This window comes from Bradysia coprophila, unplaced genomic scaffold (assembly GCF_014529535.1).
Source record: "Bradysia coprophila strain Holo2 unplaced genomic scaffold, BU_Bcop_v1 contig_232, whole genome shotgun sequence".
Classification (NCBI taxonomy): domain Eukaryota; kingdom Metazoa; phylum Arthropoda; class Insecta; order Diptera; family Sciaridae; genus Bradysia; species Bradysia coprophila.
Genome location: NW_023503493.1, coordinates 17,070,639 through 17,091,428, shown reverse-complemented (window position 1 = coordinate 17,091,428; position 20,790 = coordinate 17,070,639). Strand labels below are relative to the sequence as shown.

Genomic DNA, 20,790 nt, shown 5'->3' with positions numbered 1-20,790 from the left:
ACCTGAACGTTTCGTCGGCAAGTTTTCTTTTTAAAATGAAAATCACGTACTTAGGCAAAGCATTTGTAACCCATGTTAACAGCGTTTTCCTTGCTCCCTGTTTCCATTTTTCAGCCTTAAGATCACTAGTTTGTGCACTAGATGATGCTGTGACGCTGTCCAGTGAGCTATGTGAACCACCGATTCCATGACCCAAATATTCAAGGGCTCGACTGTTCTCTTCGATCTATGGATTGAGATAGTTATGGTAAGTTACTCATTGTAAACAATTCTTGAAATAAAATGTTAGTAAAAAGTGATTACATGCTCTACATGACTTGGAACTTTTTTTTTAGTAGCTACAACTTACCGATTCCTCTACTAAAGTTCTTCTTGTTTGTAGCTTGTAATAAGAAATTCAAAAGCAAAATTTTATTGTAAAGTTTTAGTCTACTGGTGAGCCTTAAATTATATTTAGCTAGGAAAACTGGTGCTAATTCACTACTGTAAAACGTTACTTTGTACGAAAAACCAAATCTTCGATTTCGCAGTGTTTATTAGGGGATAGGGGGTAATACACGTTGGGCTTATTTGTTATTATAAAGTAATTGTTTTTATCTTCGGCATAAAGGGTGAACGTTGTTTTTTTTTTCAGAGAACACGATCGAAAACTAATTTCTACTTTCTTCCTTACTATTCAAATTAATATTGTCGGCAGAAGTAGGATGTGACACCTAGCAACAACTAAGAACATTTTGAAACATTTGGTATTTCATATTTTAATTGAACGTGGAGTAAAACTGATGTACATACTTTGCTCACTCTGACTCGTCTTAGGACGAGAGAGAAGTATGATGTTATTACACAAAAAATAATAGGTTTTTATTAACGAAAATAAATCATTCGTCGTCTGTTTCTCGATTATGAAGGTGTAAAGCAAGTAGATCAAAATTTATGACCACTCATCTACGTTTGAGCCAGATTTTTATGTAAATCGATTGAATTTTTGGTTGCAGTAACGAGTAACGACTTATTAAATTAACACTAAGAAGCGATAGAATTTGTTGAAATATCTACTACAAAATGTGTTTTGACCTTCGAACACTTACTTGGAAATATAAAATGATTGTCCATATCAATCCTAGCACAACCGGTGGTCTCCCGTCCACCAAATCAGCCGGATTAATGTTAACCAATTTAATTTTTTTGCTCGCAAGGAACTGTAGTGCTGTATTTGCATTGCTAAGGAAATGCGGTCTGCGCAAAACTCTGCCCCTCTCCATGGGCTGTAAAAAAAGAGTTGATTCAGTATCACGTTGGCATAAAACCTGTATTAAAAATGCATACCAGTCTTTCGCCAGACAGTACTTCCAACAGTGCCAAAAGTTTAGTGCCATCTCGTAGATCAAGAATCAAGTCGTTTATCCGTAGCGGTGGAACTCGCTATAAAAATAAAATAAAAAAAAAATAAATAAATTTTGCATGTTAAACTTTGTTCAAAAATCCTGTTACATAATTTCAAATTAATTGAGAGGGTTCTTAACTATTTCATAAAAACAATGTTAAGAACGAATAAAAGATTAATTTTGATTGCATGCACATAATTGGTATAAGTTGAAATTTCCCGAAATGCTTTATTCCGCAATTTGAATGCCAGGACATTCATGACTATCAACGTATCAACTTTAAAGTTTATCGTTTAATATTGGGTGCACACAGATAGGTGCTAATATACAACTATAAGTTGCAGTTACTAGAAAATAAAAACTCAAAATGACTGGCATATTTGTTTGTATTTATATCACGTAAGACCATGACTGTATATTTAAGGTCGCTGACCATGATGTGTGGTATTGTTACAATTTTTAACTTTGTACGTCGTTTTCTTGAAATCCTTTGACAACCAGGAGTAATGGCTAACTTTATTGTGAAGATTGAACATTTGGCTTCGGAATTAATCAAAAATTAATCAATATTTAAAGAATTTCTTTAATTAAGTTTCATATTTTAATTGGATCGAGATTTGTGTTATGTAAACAGTGTTATGGTGTCCGTCATTTGCGGTATTTCATATGAAATTCAATAGAGTAGAGACCGATATTTGGAGGTATCTAAAGCGTCATACTAATTATAGCGCAAATCAAAGTCCAAGAGAATCGTGATTTGCGGTATAATTTATTTTACATGTAAATTTACATAAGCAAATCATGATCAGGTTTTCGCATACGCAAATCATGGTCAGCGACCTTATACCCATTTTATATCATGTAGCTGCTTATCCAGCGACAAGACTAAATTCTGAATTGTAATTTCAATCTTAATTTCTTCATTTACCACTAAAATCGAACTTATAGCTTTGTTTGAGCGCGAATGATTACTTGAAGCCAGTGCTTATTATTTATTCGGAATTTCAATTTTGAGAATTGCTAAGGCTAAAGGCACGAATTCACGACATGCAAATGCAAACGGTATTTTCCAACGTGCATTGAAATCAGGTCAAGTGCCGGCTATTCTTGAACCACCTGGGTGTTCTCGGCCAGATGGAAAACTTCCAGACGGAATGACTCTAATCCCATGGGCGAGAGGGAGTTCACTGCTGTGGGATTTTACATGCAGGGACACTTTTGCGCCTTCGTATCTGAATGGATCATCCAATCATGTCGGTTATGTAGCGAAACAAGCCGAGAGGAAAAAAACCAGTCATTATTTGGATTTGGCCCATCATTTCATTTTTATTCCTATTGCTACTGAAACATCAGGGGTCATAGGAGAGCTTGGAATGGATTTGATAAAAAGTATTGGAAGTAAAATTACTGATGCTACTGGTGAAAAACAAGCTACATCGTATTTAATTCAAAGAATCAGCACAGCATCATTATTCAGAAAGGAAATGTAGCTTCAGTTTTGGGAACAATCCCACCCACGAGAGATTTGAGCGAAATATATTAATTATCATTATACGAGATGAATAAATAAATAAGGATTTTACGTTCTGAATTTGTATTACTTTTCGAAACACCAGGTGGAAACAGAATTGAAAGAATCAATGTAAAATTGGGCCAGTATTATTTATTGCAATTTGGACACTACTTTAGGAAAGAACTGTTGACACACAATATACAGGTGATATTGTCTCTACTCGTTGATTCCGTTGTAAACGCATTCTTCTAATGTCAACAAAATAAAAAGAGTTGAAATAAAGGGGTATAGTCGAAAAATAAGGTTGGGGTTTCTTGTTTCATCTATCCAAAACTTTCAATCTCAATGTAATGAAAAAGGAAAATTTTCAGTTCTTTTATTGGTTAAAATGCTCACATAATTAAGAGACATTTTCATAACGGTCAAATCACAATTAAATGGATAAATTAACGTCAATTTCAATTTCATTTTGAAAGTAAATTTTAAAAAGGAACCAAAATAAATCGAGTTCTTCTTCAACAACAAACGCTTTTAATGAAAGTGTTGGCTCTACCGATATTTAAATGTATGTTTTCTCCTTCAAGTACCATTTAAATAAACTTTGGGACCACAACGAATTTTTTGATCGAGTAAGGCAGGGCAGGGCCTATTTAAACGAATTAAATTCTTAAAATTCTCAAATTTCCAAGCGGTTTGAAAAGTGATTATAGCGAAAATCGCTTAAAAATGTATGAAAATTCATTTGCGGTAAATAAACATCCAAACAACGTTGCATCAATAACTAAATATTTTGTGACGTCCACTTACCCGCCTTGAAAGAATTTCGTTATTTTAAGAACAATGATTCCCTAAACATTTAGTTGCGAAACCCTTAAGTATTTTACAAAATTTGATTGGAGCGGATTGGTGTGTTCTGTCGTTTGCAAAATCAATTATCCTCAAAGTATTGAATACATAGTCAAACCTAAACATTAGAGGGGTTTCTTGGATGTGCATAAAATAGAGCGGATCACAAGGGTTCCAGAGCCTCTTTACAATACAATTTGATTATGCCTCTACATGAACAAGATTGTACTAGTACAGGGGTAAAGTTAAAATGAATAAAACGTCTAATGACAAAATACCGACACACCCATCAACAATATCCGAAGAGACTCAAAATTCATCACTTTTCAAATGCGTCGCTTAATTAAATTAATTAAATTTAGAAACAGATAGCTCGTAAAACCATTCCAATTACCATAAAAACTTTATTGCATAACTGTCGACAAAGCCGTACGATGATTTATCAAAGTAAATACTTTTGCGTGGGCAAATACTCTCAGAATAATTTAAGGAAATATAAATCTCGTTATTCACTTCGATACTGGAAGTATTAATGGTCATGAATTATGTACTCAAGTGCATTCAACTTAAAGCATAACTTTTGTACATAATATTGTATTTTTGTGATGCTTTAACAAATGTTTTACTGCTGCACCACGGTTATGGAGACCTTCGTGACTTAAAAACCACTTTGTGAAATAGCATTGGAAACGAATTATTGAATTTGATTGATATTTTTGAGTTACAGCTGAAATTTTTACGTTTTCATCATTTATCAAACTCGCTTTAAATTTGTTGAAGCACATCGTTCATACCGACCGGCACTAATTTCAACAAAACGCATATCGGTAAATCACAAACCAAACTTTTGAACTCAATCTCTTAAAAAGTTTACAATAGTGCATTATTGCATTAATCAATGTGAGTTGAATTTCCGGAACATAACACATTTATATTCGGAGTGTGGGTTGCCTTGCAAAATGAAGAGAAAAGATAACATTTGGTTCTGCAAAAAGGCTCGGCAATTTTTTTTATCGATTTTCTTGTGTTCGTTTTATAAACATATCTCCCACCATCAAGTTTCTCTTGCACCAGGAATATAATTTATTCGTTAAAGATACAAGCGCGAATGCAAATAAAACTTTCGATAGAATAATGTCTTGGGGCATGTTAGTTTCCTGATATATATATATATATGATATAGTGTTACACCGTAGAGATGGCATGGTGACTCATAAGCAGTCTGGCTTTTTCCATACTATATTCTTGTGGTTTCCGTTAATCGCATTAGGGAAAATTAGGAAACTTAATTTTCGGTGAATGTCAAAACGGTACACCCTATACATTTACAATTATGGCCCTGAACCATACCAAGAATTATTTGATAATATTTTAGTAAATGACCAGGATATAATCACACGACCTCACAGCCAAAGCACAAATAATAATCTCGTAAAACGAGTAATTAATGCAGTAAATACATCATCAACCCACTTGCACTTTACATTTCGAATAAATTCCATTTTTTGCTTAGGAAGAAGAAACTAATTAACGTTCGCAAAATTATAAAAAGTCTCTTATGTAAGAAAAATGATCTAATCGGAAATTTAGTACAGTCGACAATGACCAAAATATAAACGCCGTTCATTAAAATCCGATTCATCATTACAACGATGCTCAAGATATCATGTATGGATAGCATTCGTATGGTAAAATCGTAAAATTGGGACGGTATTTGACTGGACTGGCTGAAAATTATATTTTGACCACTGTAGCACAAAAAAAAAACTTATTTACATTTTTGCTTAGCAAACGAAGAAGTAAACAAAAAATAGAACCAACCACGCATAATCACAAAAAATCATATTTGATTTCATCGAAAGATGCTTACCTTGGATAGATACGAATTGATCCAGTTGACGAATGTCTTCTTCTGTACTCGTTCTTGTTCCTCTGCAATTGAAAAACAAATCGTTATCAGAAAATGTTTAAAATTTGAGTGAACACGTAAAATAGAGTTTATGTGACAAACCGACGTATTGATATAAATAAAGTAGAAAATTGACGTCAACGGCATGTGGTGGGTGGGTGGAAATTATTATGATATTATAAATTCAGATTAAATCATTCAATGAAGAAGAATATTCTGTCAAAACCTATTAATTTTTGGTTGATTCAGGGAACATAATCTCATGTGATCGACAGCGATCACCTAATGTCCTTTAATACAACAGAATATATGTTGTTGAAACGAATGCATAAAATATTAACTTGATAACTGGAACATAATATACCTCACAGACTTTACATACTAGCGTATGGTAAAACACACTTTACTTCTCAGTAGAATAGATGTACAGTAATAGTAGGTTACATTGGATGCTACGAAAGTAATTCACAACATGATGTTACAATTATTTGATAAAAGCCAACTCCTAAGTGTGTTTTTGAGCAACATGCTTCAGTAACTGTCTTTTCGAGAAATGTAGAGTCTGTAAATGCGAGCCGAAGGCGAAACAGTTACCGAAGCAATTTGCTTGAAAATAGGTCTATTCCAAGGTCGTTCAAAATGTCAATCGTCATCCACAGAGAAGCCAACACTACCTCTCTTTGAAGTTTTAACGAACAAATTTGTTTAAGTTGCGGTTATGTTTGCTTCTGTGGATGACGGTCGGTTGTTTTCGGCCTGTCAAAATTCGTTTTTACCGTACGATGGAAGAAACCTATACACGATGGAGTTTCCGAATCAATGATTTGGGGCAGGCAGTAAAATTTCATTTATGGCGGCGAAATTGTACCTGGATAAAATGAGTTATTTAACTCAAAAACTTAAGGTAAAGTTCCGCCGGAGTGGATAAAATTTCGTTTTATTTTATTTTTTTGTGATATAAATGACTATTAAGAGTGATATCGCCAAAACTTGAACCAATTTTGGTGAAAATAAATACAATGGTTCGGCAATCCAGGCAATCAAAAAAAAACTGTTTTCACCACCCCTTGACATGCTATCACTTTTCACGTGTTCACCCAGAAAATGGGAAACTAACAGAAAAACTAAAAGATCCCTATTTTTTAGAATTGAAAGACGATTCAAACGAGCTGTAGCTTGCCTGGATCGCCGAACCATTGTTTTCAAGTTGGTTCAAGATTTGTCGATATCACTCTTAAGTCGCGTTTTTTTGTGATTTTTGTTTATCCAAAGCGAAGCCGAGTACAGCAAACACACGAAGGTATATAATGGTTTTTTCATGCTGGGAGCGTCTAAGGAAGAAATTGAATTATGAAAAGTAGGATTTTTGAAGCATGCAGCTTGTAAATTATCGTTTTGCTTTGTGTGTTTGCTTCACTCAACCCCAGCTCGTTAGGCAAAGTTCAAAAGAACTAATTTACGAGCAGATACGAAATGGCAACAAAATTCAGCTAACAAGTTTTTAAGGACTAATAATTCGGTTTTGCAACCATGTAATTTCCCTCAAGATTAAATTGCTATTCAGTAGAGAGTTCTCGTAACTATTCCAATAGAAAATCGAGTTTCGAATCTAGATTGTCTAGAAAAATTAAAGAAAAAACATGGCGTCTGTTACGAATTCCTATTTACAAAAGCAACTCTAACATTTTGGCTCGACCTATGTTTCTTACCATAAGTGTCTAACAGCACTTGAAATGAAAATATCAATTTAAACCATTCATTTCGGCTTTTTTTTTGTTGAAATATTTAGGTTACACGATATTATAACACAATCACGTTTTCATACATTAATTAAGAGTATTTTTGTCCAATTATAAAATTGTAACAAACAATTAATCAGCGACTCAAATACAAAAGGTTATCCTCAACATTTCACAATCTACTCATTAGTTTGTTTGCTTTAAATGCAAAGAATTTTTCTCGGTTCTATCTATATGACAAAAATAGCCTGGTGTTTATTTAAGTTGTCTTTTCGGACATTTAGCGATTGATATACTTCCAAGTTTAAGCTTTAAAATGCACATTTAACAGTGAGAGTGTTAAGTTTCATATTCACATTTACAAAATGGCAAATGAAAAGCTCTTCAACTCGCAAGAATTTCATAAAATTCATCCTTTTGTTTTTTATAATTCATATAGCTGTCTTGTTACAGACAATTTTGCACAAACAATCTACCAATCTAGAAAATAATTTCAGCCAACACCCAATATTATGTCAATAAAGCTAACCCACCTTTCGGATTGAGATTCATTTCACTTAAACATCAAACAGTTATTTCAGTTTTAATTCGTCAATAAACTAAACAAACACCACAATGTTCCACTAATAGCCGCAAATAGACCGTCAAGCCGGAGTGAAATTAATTTTTTTTAAATGTTGATTTTATCTCAAAATTTTGTTTTTTTATGAAACAATGGACGGAAGAGGATCAGATTATTTTTTCACAACAAATCACTAGAAACCCCTAAACTATACTGCCGGAATTTAATACAGTCGACGAAAAATTTCTCGCAGTTCCACTAGAATACCGATATGGAACCGTGTGTTTATTCAATAAAAAAAAACTACTTTAAATGACAAATTTCGATGGTTACAATCAACTTCGTTTGCTCAATAATTTATACAAAGCTTTTATGGAATATCTACGAGAATGAAATGAAAGCCACACGAAGGAACTAATACTTGATTTTCCCGTCATTTATATACACATTCAGGGGTAGAGAAGTTTTTTTTCGGAAAAATGCTTTCCTGGTACACAAAGACACGCTTTATTCGAACACGCACGGGACTTTTAAGTTTTATTTTGTTTCAACGAATAAATCGTAACATTTATTTTCGTTGTTAGGTGTGGGAATGTGAGACAATAAGTTTAAAGCGCTGTTCATTTATCGTGCAATAGGTGGGAATCGTTTTATAGCTTTACAGAACTTCATGAACGAATAGTACGAATAGTGACATCGACATCCTTAAGAAGGTTTAGTCTTGTTACTTTTTTTCGTTTTCGCTCAATTTCAATTTAAGTATATAGTACCGGCGTACCTACCAATGTACAATAAATAGATACCTCATATCGGCGTCGTATTAAATTACGTTCATAGGTTTTTGAACACAATTACGAGAAATAGAAATACTCATCAGTTCGTGGTATAATATAGAACTGCTACATAAATACAATTACCAATCTGCATTGTAAAATAACACTGTGCTCAAATAGGCTCGGATATTTAAATAAGGAGTCTCCTCGACGTAGTAGTCCGAAATTCGCATGTAAATTAAGTTTTTTTATGTATAATGCCACTGCGCTACGGACGTTCCATACAAAGTAAGGAGCCAAATGACAGTTAATAAAATCCGTTCCTTTGCCTGTCCTTGAAGTGTGTTGATCTTACTCTGTGTCCTGGCATTTATAATCTACTGTTATTGATTCCCTCATCTCATTGTGTTTGTACACATATTTTGTGTGAAATATTCGATACTTCTTTCAGTAAACAAACGGTATATACGAGGGTTGCCTTTTATATTTCTGGCCTAGGGCATTTCTCAGAGGCGCCGACTTCTAGGTGGCAATGGGTGCGCGAGCACCCGACAAACGAGTTTGTTGGGTGCGTAGCACCCAATAAAATATTGATCAAATTAGTTAAAAACGGCATCATTTGTATGTGTGTGAAGTACCTGCGAACTTGAACCTGCGAATTCTACATTATAGTCCGGTCGTTGTGACAATCATTTTACATGACTTTCTACTGATGAAAGTTTCAAGAATTCGCAGGTTCAAACCTGCGAACAAAAAAAATCGCAGTTTCAAACCTGCAGAAAAAATTCGCTTGTTCAAATTCGCAGTTTCAAACCTGCCAAAAAACCAACGCAGGACCAACAGGGAAGTTGGAAGCTCTGGTTAAAAATTCGCAGGTTCCAAATGAAAATTAGGAGGTTTAGCTAGAAAAATCGCAGGTTCAAAACTAAAAATTGCGAGATTGTAGCGCTCCCACAGTGTCCTACTTTCCTACTTTGTCGTTTTATTTCGAAATTTGTCCTACTTGTCCTACTGTCCTAAGTAGGACACTTCGAGGACTTTAATTAAGTATAACATTTATAACAATCAAGCGGATTTTATGCTCTAAAAGTAAATTAAAATAATTTTCAACGAAACTTCATATAATTATTGGCTTAGACTATCAGAAATGAAAGATATTCTTGGTCATTTTAAACATCCAGTTATTTCACGACTGACAAAAGCCACGCAAATGCTGTATTCAGCACAAACTTTCTGCATAATAAAGAGTCGATGCAAAGAACAACAGCTAGTCAAGGATGCTATTGATGCATATAAGCAACGCACCATGCAAATGCACGTCAAAATTACAGATACCACAACCGGACAGTGTCCAAAAAATCTTCATACAATTCACTTAAACTACAAAAAAGTAATTTTCATACAAACTTAGATACTGTCAATGTCACTTTTTTTTTGGTGCATCTGCATGGTGCGTTGATATAAGGGTGTTATAAATATTCCCATAACTGTTTGTCTCCTGTCACTTTGTTTAGATCTTCAAAAATTCTAAGGTGAGAAGAGCTGATCTTGAACATAAGGACAAAAAAACGAAGAAAATATAAGGGAAATCGATAGATCGATTGGTCAGGAAATGGCAACGTTAAATGTGGCGGAAAAATTGTTGATCGACAGTAACAAATATTTGAGCAAAGTTGTAAATTCACGGCAGAGTAAATTAAACCAGGCAGGAGCGGCTCATTTTTAAAACGTCAAATAAGCAACAAATAAGGGACCTAATACACTGTATAAAAATGAACTCAAATGAACACTGACATGTAGGTTCAAAACTGGGAATTTTTTATTTCGCAGTTTTAAACCTGCGAATTTCTTATTTCGCAGTTTCACACCTGCGAATTTTTTATAATTCCTGAAATCACTAAAACTTCATGTAAAATGATCGTCACAACGACTGGAATATAATGTAGAATTCGCAGGTTTAAGTTCGCAGGTACTTCACAGACATATCATTTGTGAACCAACTTAGTTCGTCCGTGCCTGGAAAAATTTCGCCTGCGGCGCTTTACATATTATGGACTTAAATCTTGCACCCAACAACCAAAACAAAAGTCGGCGCCCCTGGCATTTCTCGTGTTTTCATATGCTTGTCACTATGCTAGCAGATAACTTTGGACCTTTTTGGGAAGAACTACATTTATGAGAGCCATGAGATATTCTTCGGTCTAGTCCCTTCTGACAGAGGTCTTCACTTCATTGGGAATTTTGGGAAAAATGTGTAGCATCGGGTACTTTTAATGTTTTTTGATACTAGCGACTATGCTAGCAGATAACTTTGGACCTATCTAAGAGAAACTATCAAAAGAGAACAATAACATTTTATTTGGTCTAATCACAAAAGCCCTAATATCATAGGTCCTCTTCTATGGGAACCTTGGGTCAAATTTTCATATTTTCATTGGGACATGGATTGTGGTAGATCTTCGAATGTTGGTGTTTGGAGTGGTATTGACGTAGTCTCCCTGTAGCACTATGTTTGGTTCCACCAAGCAACCTCATTTGATTGGAGTAAAAAAAAAACATTTTGTGTGAAAATTTAAGAAAATTTGTGAGGGCCTATGGGAGAAGGGCTCCTGTGACTAGACGAAAGACACTTTTCGTTGTCATTGTGGTAGTTTGACCTACAAAGGTCCAACGTTGTCTGCTTACACAGTAACTAGCACAGGAAAACGCTAGGAGTGCCCTAGGCCAGAAATATAAAAGGCAACCCTCGTAACCTGTTACAGACGGCAAGCATATGATCAGTATTATTATCGGGTCTATTACTTCCGTCGATCAAAGTATTTTTAATCTGTTCATTTCGAATCTTGTACTTCAATTTTTTAACATGAATTTTAAATTTGAATGACCATTTGAACCATGTTCCCAGAGCTTGTCATTGTTTTAGTCGATAACAGATGAATAGTACAATGTAAATAGCCTCAATACGAACAACACACACTCTAACAACACAATAGCGGCAGAGTCAAAATGACCCAAAATTATTTCGGCTAAATTTGAAGTTTTTGGACAAAATGATGTATGGACGACTTGTTCATTATCAAAAATAAGGGGCACCTTCCATACAACACTTTTCGATTGGACCACGGGAACCACCCGGAACCACCTACAAAAATCAAGCAAAATTTCGACTCTGCCGCTATTATCCGTAGAGTGTGTGTTGTTTGTATTGAGGCTATTTAGTACAATGTATTGTGTCAGAAAAAATGGCTCCGTTCGCCATAACACTGAAAAATTTATTTACAAAAAAGGAAATATGTTCCACAACTTCTCATTCCCAATCTTGTATGATAACTAAAAAGTTCGAAAAACTTAGAGTGATCGGATTGACACAAGGGACCCGACTAGTATAACCTGGACTTAGAAGACGTATAAACTTCGGTTCTCCCGTTCTCCGTTTAACACACAAAAATGTTCTCAAAATGCACCTGATGTCCATTAAATGAATTTTTTTCTTTACGTTTTTATGCTAATCCATACAGGTTTCATCAAATGAATTTTTCTATTTTATGTTAATCAATGACAGATTAAAATTCTTACAAAAAATCCCACAAATCAAGCCTCCGCCTCTTTACTACGCGTTTCGATAATGTTTGGAACTGTTGATTCCCAAAAATATTACGAGAAAAAATGACTTTCAAAATTGGAGAAGGTCCTTAGAATCCAACTTCTGGTAATACACAATGGAAGTCAAAACAAAATAAATTTTCCTACGACGACGACGGCGATTGGTATATAAATAGTTTACAAAAGCAACCAAACCTTAATATTGATATTATTTGTTAGAACGTTTTATTCAGGTGACGTATTTTTCTGTGGTGAAATATTTCTAGGAAAAAGCTTAAACTATTCACCCTTTAAGAACGATCATTTACTAAATTAATAACCATTCGTGAATGAATCATTAGAGAACTTTAGCAAATCACACAATAACGACAAAACCAATAATTTCCAACAATAACGAAAACGATATTGACACGGAAAAATTTTATCATTGTGAATGAGGCGGGATGGGTAAATATGTTCATAAATCATGGTGTGTTATGTGGTGGCAGAATTCAAACTTCTTTCATTTTGTGTTTAAAATTTTTGAATCCGATTGATTTGACATTTTCAAATGAAAGTCACACAGAGGATATAAGCGTTTCATGTGAAAATGATAAATTTATATGAATCTCTCGATAGACCAGCGTTTGCGTTGACAATAAGTGAATTTCGAATTTTTATGAATAAGCACCTCCAACTAAGGAGAACATATAAATATAAAATGAATCCATGTGAAATAAAATCGCTGATTTAGCCTATCGGTTTAATCAATGGGAATTTTTGAAAAAAAAGAAAGACAAACGAGAGGACAAAGCACTAGTCTTCAGTTTTAGGACGTGTGCTGAGAAAATCACTTTTCTGTTGAGGTAGAAACAACTATTTATGCACAGGACAACTGAAATAGACAAACGCCCAAATGAATCAAGACTCGAATTTATGCTCCAGTAGATCCAGTAATCCAGTATAGCTCCAGCAATCCAGTATATTTGAGTATATCCACTATATTGTCTATAAATGTGTTGACAGAATCGTCATATCGTTGATTGTTTATTAATTTAGAATTTTTGTCTACAACGTGTGTCTCTGAACATACATAGATTTATTGAAATCTGTAGACTAGAACATTCTGAAGCTAGTGGAAATGAGATGGAAAAATTAGCTTGCCTTTTGACGACACAATTTACAGAACAAGTTGTGCTGTGGTGAGCATAACCTCACAAACAGCACGTGGAGCACATGGTCACTCGAAACACATTTTTTTTCGGGTAACTCCCTTTACCATTCAAATAGACACGTTGTAGACAAAAATTCTAAATTTGTAAGTTGTCTCAAAATTTCTAGTTGTAAGACAATTATTATTGAGAGTCAAAAATTGCGCAACCAATCAGAGGATGCGATTTTATATTTGTCCCAAGTGGTTTATGAAACAACAGCATGAGACAAATATAAAATCGCACCCTCTGATTGGTTGCGCAATTTTTGACTCTCAATAATAATTGTCTTGCAACTGGAAATTTTGAGCCATAAATAAGAAGTTAAATAAGATTGTCCACATAACAGATTTTTATGTAATTACACCCGCTACTCGTAAAATTCACCAGCACTGCAAATGAGGTATCAATGGAAAGCTTACAACTAGCATATTAGGTTCACATTAAGCGTCATCAGTACCAGCCCAGACCTGTCAAAAGTTCACACAGATTTTGAAAATTTTTGTTGTACATTTTTTACAACATCTATCAATGAATCTAATGAAACTAGACATTCCCCGTAAGTAGTTGAACTCAGCTTTATAATGAGCCCACTCTCACCCGGAACGATCGCCAAAAAATTAGTTTAAAAACACCCTTTTTCCATCTTCGGATATCTTCAGCCAGGAACCAAGTGTAGCTCGAGACTGTGTGATGCCTGTTTTGAGGTCTACTGGCAAAGACCTTTCAAACCATGTGTATATTCATCCCAGACGAAATAATAGCACTTTTTCACTGCTAAACTGCTATTATTTCACCTGAAAAAGTGAACCGAAAAACACATTTCAACGCTTCCTTGTATGAAAATGACGCTACGTTAGAAAGACCACTTTCCATTTTGAATTTCGACCGCACTTACGGCGTGAATTATATTTTTCTACTTCAATTTAATTTCTGTTAAAGTACTTCATAAGTATTTTGAATTCTGCCACCACATAACACACCATGATTTGTGAACATATTTACCCATCCCGCCTCATTCACAATGATAAAATTTTTCCGTGTCAATATCGTTTTCGTTATTGTTGGAAATTATTGGTTTTGTCGTTATTGTGTGATTTGCTAAAGTTCTCTATTCAAGAAAAATACTCAACTAACGCCAACCGTTTCGCTAATCACATTCGGTAGTAAAATGTTACGGGTGTGGAATACTTAGAGACAAAAAAAAATTGATTATGAAAACATTAGAAGTCGTTTACAAATAAACAAACCAACAAATCATTTTTTTGTCGATAAAAAAACTTTCTTATCACTGAGAAGGTATAATGTAAGAAATAAAGTAATAAAGGCGCATGATCCCACAGAGAAAATGCATGAGGTATATCCTATTCAGAGATGTATTTTTAATTAATTTTATTACTACCAGCTATATCGTTGATATGACATAATAAAATCATTAAGATGTTATTCTTAAATGGTAACTCATGCCGTAGATAATTACTAAATAAGAACGATTTTATGTAACATACTCTACTGTTTGTCCATATTTTGTAAGCTGTGTACTCTCAATGGACGAAGCATTAACTCTTTCAATTAAAACTACAAATTTCAAGTGTGGTGTAGTCGGTTACAAAATCACGAGTTGAACAAAACTTAAAAAAACACATCTGAGTATATAGTGCCCCATGTGAAATCACTTTATCAATCGCACTATTATCGCATATGTTCCATGTTGTCTTCGTATGTGTATGTGTTGGTATAAATACTACGTCCATACTACAACGTTATATATAACAATCATCTGCCAAAACAGCTGAGATTCGTTGATGTCGTGAAAAATCAATAAAATGTAATACGATGAAAGGCGACAAATTCAATAGAACTTTGTTATGATGTTTGATTCGACTTTACAAATTTTTAATTCAATTTCCAGCAATTGATTTGTACTGAAACGGAAAACATTTTCGGCTGTGGATGAGAAACTTTTCCGTGTTATATTAGCGACTTATAAGTTGAAATTGATTTTAGTTTTAAATTTGTTTTTCGGAACATACTTGAACGACTTTTTGGGTGTGAATAATTGATGATATAGAACAAACGAACGAACGAACTAATCGTCCATGTAAATAAATTTGAAATAATAATTTGAAGACAATACGCACAACTTTAATTCGGTAATATTCGCTTTCTAATATGCAGTCAATTCGAGAGTCACGTTGCTTTTTTTTGACTTTTTTATTAGCTGAACAAAACGTGTTGTTTGGCAATCAAATTAATAAATTCAAACGACCATTAAGCATGAATACTTCATGTTATTCGTCTTACACACATAAGTATATTCGTATCGTTTACATTTAACATTTTTCGTAAAAGATAATCTATTCGATGTAACAGAATTTAGGGTACGATATAGAAACCAAAAATAAGACTAAGACATAAATGAAATGGCTCGTTAGTTTCAGAGGTTTTGACTTCTACACGAAATAAACGCTCTGACCTAATTTCATTTTTTCGGTAGAAATGTCTCTGTTTTCTTTAAACGGACAAAGTGCTTGTGTGTCTAACGTCGTATTAGGTTTCGAAAATTGTGACAATAAATACCTCAACAATTACTTCATTGGCGGCTAAATTGCATAGCACATTAAGTAATCTAAATGAGTTCACAATCATTGCCTTATCATCCACTGATAAAATTGAAATATTTTCAATTTATAGATCTGTTTGCGCGATGTTTACATTTCGTGGTATATAAGTCAACCAGCAATTTGCAGTGGAATTCAGCGTTTCAAACGAATGGACGGTAGATTTTAGACTATTTCACGAGTTGTAGCCCGAACGAATTGAGCATCCAAATGGACCAAATTACGAGAAAAAATCTGTAATTTTGTCCCAAGGCATGAAAATAAACTGAAGCAATGTTTTCATGATGCGTATGATTAGTTTAGATTACATTTCTTGGACAAAGTAACGAATAAATTCATCAATCGACTGACGGCTGATGTCAAAACAAACTAAGTACAAGATTTTTTATCAAAACTAAAATTTGATATTTTGAAATTTGATCTGTTTGAAATAACAGAAGTGACACCCACGGCATTGGCAGTCTATTAACAGCTTCCATAGTTCAAAATTATTTTTATTTTTGGTAAAAAGAAGCTTTTATAAACCACTTTCTCATTGTATCTTAATGGTATCATCATCACTGTGTAAGAAAAATCGAGTTTCAAAAGACTTATTAATCATTCACTGCAGGTTGCCATTCATACATCTATGTTTAATACACAGCTTAACGCATTGAGTCGAAATGAGAAACGTTAAAGAGGCTAACAACCAATTGCGTGTTGTAATTATTATTACTTCATCGCTAAAAATCAGTAATCTCCTTTTAAAATCTTGAATCTAAAGTACAAATTGAGCTGCTGTCTACAAAAATGTAAGTAAAAAAATTGAAGAAAATAACAAAATCGTATAACGACAACATTCAACTCTATTTGATGTTCATGTTAACACCTGTACATACCGAACTACCAAATATATGGTCGTATGTGTGCTAAAATGCCAAAATTTTTATTGCAATCCATGAATTGATTAGATTTTTTTTGTGGATTATAATTGAAATAAACACATTGCACACCTATCTATCTATCTTCCATTTATATATGCAAAAAGATAATGAAACATTTGTGTTTTTTATGGACTCCACATTTATCTCATTCAAAAAGACATTTTGGCATTTGTGTGACTATAAACGAACAATTCAATTATCTAAATTTTGCGGCTACATTTAAATAAATTTTTGTATGTTTGAACGATTCCATCAGATTGAGGTAATTACTTCATTGTTAATTCTCGGCAACATAATAAAATGTTCTCGGATTTTTTTTTTAACATAAAATTGTTGGATTTTGCCTTGGCATAACCACTCTATAAATCAGAGATCACAGTTAAATTCAAGGTTCCTCGATGCTTGCATTATAACCAATATAAAATACAAAGTACTAACAACAAAAAGTCGATGTAACTATATAGAAACATCAGAAAAAAAATTAAGTCAACGATAACCAACGAGCCAACATTTTTATTCCAATTCATTATGGAAATTTTGTGTATTCATTTCGATGTTACGCAAAAAAAAAATGTTTATTTGTCCATTTATAAGTGAAGAATATATATATTGGAGACGAAAAATCGTATACATTTTGCTAAACCGGTTAAACCAGCACAACCCATAATTCTATCAAAATTAAATGTAAATATATGGTGCGCTATACTAAAACTTGAATAGAATTTTCTAAATTCCCAACGGTGAAATTCACGCGATATTCGCGATACTATTTGCCAATTTAATCAACGAAAAGTTTCATACCTCTAATTTGCTTAATATGTGTATCGTATTGAGAATTGGTCCGATTGAAATTCATTTTAGCAGCCGTAGCCTGGAAACTGTGTGCACTGTAGTCGTTGTACCAGTCCAGACTGTTGTCTTCCCCTTCACTTATATGTCTATCAGAATGTGGATGGCGACGTTTATGTGAATAGCCCGTGGCAACATTACTACCGGGCGTGCATGCCAATCCTGTGCTCCATGACTGACTACTATCAGGAGTTTGTTCACGAGACGGTGTTCGACGTCTGACGCCCTCGTCCACAACATCATGTCCATGCAACGAAACAATCGAAGATGATTTCGATGTATTGGCATTGCTAAAATGTTGGGTGTGGTATGCTGAGTCATCTTGCAATATTCGTTCCTCGGATGGGGTACGACTTATCCGTTCCGATGAAAAGAATGATCTCACTCCACTCGGGGATGTAACACTGATTTCGCGTCGCGTTTTTTTCACCGTCACTTTTTCGAATTTAAAAATGCGAGCATCTCCGCGTATTTCGCCTGCCTCATTATACCGTTCAACACTTTCCTCAAACGAATCCGGTTGACTGGAATCACTCGATCCGTAACGATTCACCTTGACATTGAAATTGGGTGAATCAAAATGTCTGGGCGATGGTTGCGGTGTCGATTTTAGTTTAACCTCGATTCTCGGACTACTATCATTTATTCGTCTATCCCGTTCTTCCCGTAGACGTTTCTCAAAGGCATGCACATCGATGCTAAAACCATCTGGATCGTCATCGGGATTTCGTGAGCCAGACGACCACACTTTTTCATAATATGTTACTTTGTCACGTAGACGTCGCGAAGTTGCACCTTGATTTTCACTCGGACCCGTATCCTTATTTGTTGGCGATTGGGGTGGTGGATCCTCATTAGGATCCATTTTTTATTTTTTTAACATTTAACAAAAGCACAAAAACTTTTCCAGCTAATGAAAAGTTTAATTTTTGACGATTTCTTTATTCACATAAAAAAACACAAATTTTCAAATTCTTAGCACTGAGTGGTTACTGTAATATAAATGTATCCAACGGAAGAAAAACACTTTTTGCTTTGAATGTTCAAAAGCCGGTTCGATACTAAAGTTGTGACTGAATTTTACGTAAGCTTAGGCTCTCCAGCATAGTGGTTTGTCTCTTTTGAACATGAAAGCCTTTACGGAATGAATCGAACAAGTTGTCTCAAGTGAATGGGTATAGTATATGGGAGAGCTGACATTCAGCGCATTTTGGTATAGCGAAGTTGTTATACAAAAATGGTGTTAAAAATGTTGCGAGTGTGTATTGCGCGAGATGACCTTTCTCTTTTCTACGCGTTACATTATCTCATTCATTCCACACATGTAAATATCATTCATTCTGCAATGTAGAGGAATGAATATTTACATGCGTAGAATGAATGATGCTAAATGTATGGAGCTGCGAGACATTATTCAATGAGTTGAAATGACGTCATGGCTTTTGATTACAAAACATAAGTCGAATTAGGGATCATATGGTAGAGAATTCGAGTTTATGTTGAATGGTTTTTTTTCTGTCTCGATTCTCTTCGAGAGTGTATACAATTCGCGTTATTGCGCCGTTTGTTTACATCTTCTCCTCAACATAAATTTATGTCTTGCGCGTATTTGATTAGATTTTCGTTGGGAAATGAAATGATAATTTACCTTTATACTTATCTACGCGGCTACAGTTTTATAGTATGTGAGCTGAGTATGTGTTCGTTTTTTATTTATATTGTAATTTCACTTTTTATTAATTTTCTTGGCGATGGTGTTTTTTTTTATTCAGCGACATAATAATATATACAGCTCACCATAGCGATTTTTTTAACGGATATGTGTGTTATGTCACGTATAAAAATAGATTTACCTTATTGACCTAGTGAATAACGTAATTTAGTTAACATGATTATTGATGTTTATGTTAAATGCAAGTGTAAGACATGGGATGTTTACAAGATGTGAACTTTGACATTGATTTACGTTTCTGCGTGGATGTAGTGTCCATAATTTCATAGTTCATATTCACCTCAATTATTATTTCTTTAAGATCAATAATAGTACACGTGAATTAAATTACGTGTTACACTTGATTATTATTTCGCTTAATAATGCTACAAAGTTTTATCTAATAGACCAAATGTGATTGTATTCAAAAGTAAAAAGTCTTTTACTTCATTGGCGCTAAGAACGAGCCTATAATAACTATGCTAGCGATACGAGTTACTAACATTGGATGCTTCGAACATAACTCATTACATAGGGTAAAACTTTTGTGATAAAAGCAAACACGAGTGAGTTTGCGAGTATCACAAAGTTGTTTCCGAAGTAATGAAGCATCTAATGTGTTCTGGTTTACTACCTGCCCCATGTAAAAGTTGATTTGAACTTAGAAAAATGAGAGAAATGAACCCATGTATAACTTTTTCTTAAGTTCAATGTATAACTGAGCCTAGGCCTGTCCATTGTAACTATAATAAATAAAATAGTTCACATGTAATGTCATTTTCGCTGGACAAATTGCTATGTAATGGTCAACTTTTGCATGGGGGTAAGTTGTAAATAGCAGCGAATCTAGGTCAGGCTCAGCTTATGCTACAACAGTTAAGTGAAGAGGCAAGCAAAGTTGGCCTCAAGATGAACTTATCGAAAACAAAAGTCATGACCAACATCGGGGACGATAGAGAAATCAAAATTGGTGACACTGTCATTGAACGAGTCGACAGCTACGTATATCTAGGACGTAAACTGAAGTTAGGTCTGGACAACCTACATGCAGCAGTGGATAGAAACAGGCTGAAAAAGAAGAAGAAGAAGAAGAAGAAGAAGAAGAAGTTGTACATATCATTTTGGTCTATACCTTGTTTTAAACTAGTGAACCACAAAACTTGTTA

General features: G+C 34.2%; 1 protein-coding gene across 12 annotated transcripts in view; it reads right to left on the bottom strand.

The window, feature by feature from the left end:
- The window catches only part of LOC119077062 (nesprin-1), a 127,341-nt gene that overhangs the window by 81,557 nt on the left and 24,994 nt on the right, over positions 1-20,790 (bottom strand). For 3 of the 12 annotated variants that reach the window (XM_037184199.1, XM_037184190.1, XM_037184195.1), the window contains exons 1-5: positions 17,866-18,852; positions 5,615-5,676; positions 1,327-1,422; positions 1,089-1,265; positions 51-226 (exon numbers count right to left, since the gene is read on the bottom strand). In XM_037184199.1, the coding sequence (XP_037040094.1) occupies positions 51-226; positions 1,089-1,265; positions 1,327-1,422; positions 5,615-5,676; positions 17,866-18,778 (1,424 nt within the window). In that variant the 5' untranslated portion in view covers positions 18,779-18,852. Of the gene's footprint in view, positions 1-50; positions 227-1,088; positions 1,266-1,326; positions 1,423-5,614; positions 5,677-17,865; positions 18,971-20,790 lie in introns of those variants that run through there. The other 9 variants (XM_037184202.1, XM_037184197.1, XM_037184201.1 and 6 more) reach the window with 5 other exon arrangements.